We start from the raw sequence: 5,725 nt of genomic DNA, 5'->3' as shown, positions 1-5,725 counted from the left end.
TCACCCAGCCAGCGATAATTCAATAAACAGATGTACATTACCGCAGTTGCCTTCTCTGTTCAGGTAAACGGCTTCCTTCACGTTGTTGTGTTGGCTGTGTGAGCTCATTGGGGGTTTAGGCTATGCTCCATTTGCCGTCCGAGCAAATGCTGTAGTTTGTTGACAATATTGTGGCGACGTATCAAACAAATATTAAGTCGCCAAGTAGCTGAATTAGGGAAAAGGTTTGCCCGACACGCTGTTGTACAAAAGGCTCCGAGTAGATCCACGTTCCGGTTATGCTGGTTTTATTCAAGTTTCATCTTCGAGGTAAAAGGGTTTCACAAGGACCATTAAAATCCAGACATTAAGTCACAGGTGTGCAAACCGTGCAAGAGTGAAAGTGCGCTGTGCAAACGATTGGCTTAAAGTGCACAGAGTAGCGTGGTCATAAGCGGTTCATAAAGCCAGTGGTGTAGCGTGGCCCAAACGAGCGGTAGCGTGTACAAAGAAGCGGTCAACAAAGTTTAGGCTTTCCCCTAAACACCTACTCCCTACTACTGCCACCATTCCCAAGTAGCCCAGGTGATATACCAAACTTGATCACCACGTGACCCACTCTACGCACGTCACCAACCCAGCATGTCAATCACATTCTGAACCCAAAATCTGTCCGCAACAGCATTGTACTGCAGTATAACATGACAGTTTTTTTCTGCAGTCCTCACATTAAGTATTACCAATGCCTGATTGTATACACGCTAAAGTAATTTTGTTAGGCTACTGCGCGCAGCCTTTTTCCTTTTAAATTGGCTACCTCCGAAACAGCGCCTTCACCTCGCATCATGATTTCCCGCGTTCCCCTTCCCGCGTTCCCTTTCCAGTTCTTTCAACCAATGAATGCACATGAATGGGTCTGTTCATACCAATTAGAATATTCATGTAGAATATTTAAGGGAGGAGGCAAGGCGGAGACTTGGGCCCGCTTGTGCTCGTGCATGTGCGCAAGAATTCACGGCAAAACCTGGTTACGCACTTATTGATACATCCAGATATTTTTGTCCGTAAGTAACTTTCAAGATTTTCGCGCCCGCACTTTCTTGGTAGGAAATCCAAGCACTTCTTTGTACATGAGGCCCCTGGCCTGGTTCCTACCTCTGTGTGTTTGAGCTCTGGAGCCCCCTGGTGGTGTTCATCACACACAGAGTAGTAGTGGAGCTCATGAAGTTGCGAGGAACTACAGGTCAGGCAAGAGCCAGGAAACATTGACACCTACCAACCCTCCAATAAGATTGCTGCTGATACATACGCACAATGTATTTCCCCCCCAGATTTGATCCTTCTGTCCTCTCTTGCGTTTTCAGACCATATCCAACGCCGTCATCACCGTCCCCGCCTACTTCAACGATTCCCAGCGCCAGGCCACTAAGGACGCCGGCACCATCTCCGGCCTCAACGTGCTGCGTATCATCAACGAGCCCACAGCTGCTGCCATTGCCTACGGACTCGACAAGAAGGTACATGGCATTACAGGCTGACCTGTTCATCTGCAGATGCATTGACTAGTCCCCTGGCTGGTCATTTACTAGTGTATATGTTGGCATGTACCCGCGGCCTCGATAAGACGGAACAATCTTCCGTTTACAAGCCACCAGGCTGGTCATGTACTGATGACATTACTGGTAGCCTATACAGGATGGCATGCACCCTGGAGGGAAACTGCTACCTGCATGTCTTGATGGTTTCGCTTCTTTTTTTATTTTTTACTATTACTAGGTTGGCGCTGAAAGGAATGTCCTCATCTTCGATCTTGGCGGTGGCACGTTCGATGTGTCCATCCTGACCATCGAGGACGGAATCTTTGAAGTGAAATCCACCGCCGGAGACACCCACTTGGGCGGAGAAGACTTTGACAACCGCATGGTCAACCACTTCATCGCAGAGTTCAAGCGCAAATACAAGAAGGACATCAGTGACAATAAGAGAGCCATTCGCCGTCTCCGCACCGCCTGTGAGAGAGCTAAGCGCACCCTGTCATCAAGCACTCAGGCCAGCATCGAAATCGACTCCCTGTATGAGGGCGTCGACTTCTACACCTCCATCACCAGGGCTCGTTTCGAGGAGCTCAACGCTGACCTCTTCCGTGGCACTTTGGACCCAGTGGAGAAGTCACTCCGCGACGCCAAGATGGACAAGTCCGCGATCCACGACATCGTCCTCGTCGGCGGTTCCACCCGTATCCCCAAGATCCAGAAACTCCTGCAGGACTTCTTCAACGGCAAGGAGCTCAACAAGAGCATCAACCCCGACGAGGCCGTCGCTTACGGTGCCGGTAGGTGTGTTGAAAATGTTGTAAACAGATCTCTGATCCATAAATCTGTAATGAACGTGATGTTTACTATTTGCCCAGAAATTACAGAACTCCGGGGAAGAGTCAAGTACCTTCCATGAATGTCTTGGATGTTGTAGCTGTCTTGGAGTTTTAAAAAAAATCAGCATTGTCTGTCTGATAGCTTTTGGGTCAAATGTCTTGGATTATACAAATACAGGACACACACCATAAAACTGTGTGTACACCACAAACTACAGGACACACACCATAAAACTGCGTGTACACCAGAAGCTACCTACGCTACCCGACTGGCTGAGGTTGCTGAAGAAGTTCCGCCATGAATTTGCTTTATTCACTCTGGACGTGACATTGACGTATTCACTTTGGAGGGAACACTGACGTGTTCACATAATCACAAGATGGGACATTCAGTAAGAGACACAGTATGAACATTCCAATTGGTTTTCACCAACCCGTGTCATAGCTCATTACCATTATTGTAGCTTGACTTAATTTGCTGAAATTTGCTCGCCGACCCACCATACAGAAATTCTGACTTCTGTTGCTCAAGTAGCGTAGGTCGCTCCTGGTGTACACATAGCTTAACCCATTGATGCCTGATGTTGCATAGCTTAACCCATTGATGCCTGATGTTGCATAGCTTAACCCATTGATGCCTGATGTTGCATAGCGCAATATTGGCCCTGACGCTTGGAGCTGCATTACGCAACATTCAGGCTCATGAGATTTGAGACAACTTTATTAAACATCTCTGTTTGTTTGAGATGAATGAAGACATTCTAATGAAAGTCTTTGGGTTTAAATGCAACTTAGTGCATAATTTTATGTGCTTCAGAATCTGAGATATTTAAGTTTGTATAACCTGAGGGCAGTGTTCCTTAAAAAGGGCTTAGGCATTCAGCACCTTTTTTTGCAGGTGCCTTAGGCGTCAATGGGTTAATGCAGTTTCCCTTTCAGTGGAATGAAGCTTTGCTTTGTTGCTCCATTTCAGCTGTACAGGCGGCCATTCTTGCTGGTGACAAGTCAGAGAATGTGCAGGATCTTCTTCTGCTGGACGTCACGCCGCTGTCTCTGGGTATCGAGACCGCCGGAGGTGTCATGACTGTTCTGATCAAGCGCAACACCACCATTCCAACCAAGCAGACCCAGACATTCACCACCTACTCCGACAACCAGCCCGGGGTGCTCATCCAGGTGGGTTTGGCTTCTTGTCATTGAACAGTGACTTTTAAGAGCATAGATTGTCTAACCTTCTTGCTAAGGTGATTGAGTTCTGAGCTCTTCAGAGTCCGTTTTGTTAGTTGTATGCTTTTGCAACACTATATCGTAACAGTCATGCTAATAAAGCACAATATGGGTTCATCTGAATTCGGAACTCCAATGAATTTAAGATTAAGATCAGTAAGATCAAACCATCTCCCACCCTCCACTGTGATGGATTCCTATTAGCTTTCGCCAGACTGTTTGACGAAGTCAACAGTCGGCTTTCATCCAGGCTAGGTCTAACCTTCTTGGTGATTGAGTTCTGAGCTCTCCAGAGTCTGTGTGGGTTTGTCACCTCATACGAGGGTTTGAACGTCTGCCATCTTCACAGGTGTACGAGGGTGAGCGTGCCATGACCAAGGACAACAACCTGCTGGGCAAGTTCGAGCTGACCGGCATTCCCCCCGCTCCCCGTGGCGTTCCTCAGATTGAGGTGACCTTTGATATCGACGCCAACGGGATCATGAATGTCTCTGCAGTCGACAAGAGCACCGGCAAGGAGAACAAGATCACCATCACCAACGACAAGGGTGAGGCCTGTGTGCATGCGTGTTTTAAGGCTGCCCTGTTTTAAGGCTATATACTGTTGCGCTTCATACTGCGCTTCATTCATTGCCCTGCCGCAACTCAAACCCAGACCTTCTAGGGTACCAAGCTGGGACTCTGACCGCTACACCACAGACTTGTTGGCGTGACATTCAGAGTGCACCCATAACCCTAGTGATGACCTCTTCAACACAGTGTCCTTAACCAACACTATGACATCAACCTGTCACCAGGTCGCCTGAGCAAGGAGGACATTGAGCGCATGGTCCAGGAAGCAGAGAAGTACAAGGCGGAAGACGATTTCCAGCGCGACAAGGTGTCGTCCAAGAACGGGCTGGAGTCGTACGCCTTCAACATGAAGTCCACCGTGGAGGACGAGAAGCTGCAGGGCAAGATCAGCGACGAGGACAAAACGAAGATCCTGGACAAGTGCAACGAGGTCATCAGCTGGCTCGACAAGAACCAGGTATGTTCATGTGCCAATTGAGGGGACTTGTTGAGTTTGTTTGCAAATGGTCTGTCTCCTTCTGAACTAATAGCTGAAATCATTTAACCTGAACGTCTCTACCGCTACCTTTCCTCCTGACAAACCAATTAACCGATAAACCAATTAAACTTTCACCTCCACCTTGCTCTCTTACAAGCCAATTAACCAACTAACCTTCTGAACTAATTAATGTAATCAATTAATCTGAACAAACACCTCCACCTTGCCTCCTCACAAACCACATCTTCCTTATATCCGTCTGAACTAATGAACCAATTAACTTATTAACTGTAAACTTCCACCTCCACCTTGCGTCCTTACAAACCAATTAACCAATCAACCTTAATGCCTATACCTTCATTTGTCTCATTCCTTCCAGACTGCCGAGAAGGACGAATATGAACATCAGCAACAGGAGCTGGAGAAGGTGTGCAACCCCATCATCACCAAGCTGTACCAGAGTGCAGGGGGGATGCCCGGCGGCATGCCAGGGGGGATGCCAGGAGGCTTCCCTGGAGCTGGAGCCGCCCCCGGAGGAGGAGGATCCTCTGGACCCACCATCGAGGAGGTCGACTAAACCACCACAAGCAGAGACGCCCATGCTGAATAGTAGCGGAGACGCCCATGCTGAATAGTAGCAGTGACGGACAAAATGGATTCATTAGTTACAATCTAGTGCCACATATTCCAAATGACCTGTCCAGTTCAGCCAAGTGATTGGTTCGTTGAGTGACCACCTGGTAGAATTGTACAGGTAAATTTAAGTAATCTGGAATATCTGGCCCTAGATGTTAACTAAGGAATCCATTTTGCCAAATCATTGAATATTACACAATGTAATATTGCGAAACTGTTATCATGAGAAGTCCCTCAGAGAACCTTCAGTTGTCACGGTTACTGTTTTCAGGTGTCCGTTCCAGCACCAGGGGTACATTTCTCAAAAGAGAAGTTGTTGGCCTGTTAGCAACTTCTGTAGTTGCCAATGGGAAAACCCTTTGAAAACCACAAAGTAGCTAATGTTGTAGGCAACTTTGGTTTCGAGAAATCCACCCCAGTTATGTTCAGAACTAAAGTGCTTACCCGTGAACCACCCGCGT

The 5,725-nt window shown here is 47.6% G+C and overlaps 1 protein-coding gene across 1 annotated transcript; it reads left to right on the top strand.

The window, feature by feature from the left end:
* Positions 1–1,346: 1,346 nt before the first annotated feature.
* LOC134444710 (heat shock cognate 70 kDa protein-like) lies at positions 1,347–5,218 on the top strand. Its single transcript, XM_063193936.1, has 6 exons — positions 1,347–1,496; positions 1,756–2,311; positions 3,324–3,526; positions 3,927–4,125; positions 4,375–4,607; positions 5,008–5,218. Exons 2-6 carry the CDS (start codon positions 1,900–1,902, stop codon positions 5,203–5,205), a joined length of 1,245 nt encoding a protein of 414 aa, XP_063050006.1. The 5' UTR covers positions 1,347–1,496; positions 1,756–1,899; the 3' UTR covers positions 5,206–5,218.
* The last annotated feature ends 507 nt before the right edge of the window (positions 5,219–5,725 follow it).

This window comes from Engraulis encrasicolus, unplaced genomic scaffold (assembly GCF_034702125.1).
Source record: "Engraulis encrasicolus isolate BLACKSEA-1 unplaced genomic scaffold, IST_EnEncr_1.0 scaffold_685_np1212, whole genome shotgun sequence".
Lineage (NCBI taxonomy): Eukaryota > Metazoa > Chordata > Actinopteri > Clupeiformes > Engraulidae > Engraulis > Engraulis encrasicolus.
This window is presented reverse-complemented; position numbering and strand designations above follow the sequence as displayed.

What these genes read in the sequence shown, in the direction of transcription:
- LOC134444710 (XM_063193936.1), top strand. Translation starts at nt 1,900, where the DNA reads ATGGTCAACCACTTCATCGCAGAGTTCAAGCGCAAATACAAGAAGGAC. An exon ending in GGCCGTCGCTTACGGTGCCG is followed by an intron (nt 2,312 to 3,323) that starts GTAGGTGTGTTG and finishes GCTCCATTTCAG; the next exon opens with CTGTACAGGCGGCCATTCTT. An exon ending in CACCATCACCAACGACAAGG is followed by an intron (nt 4,126 to 4,374) that starts GTGAGGCCTGTG and finishes ACCTGTCACCAG; the next exon opens with GTCGCCTGAGCAAGGAGGAC.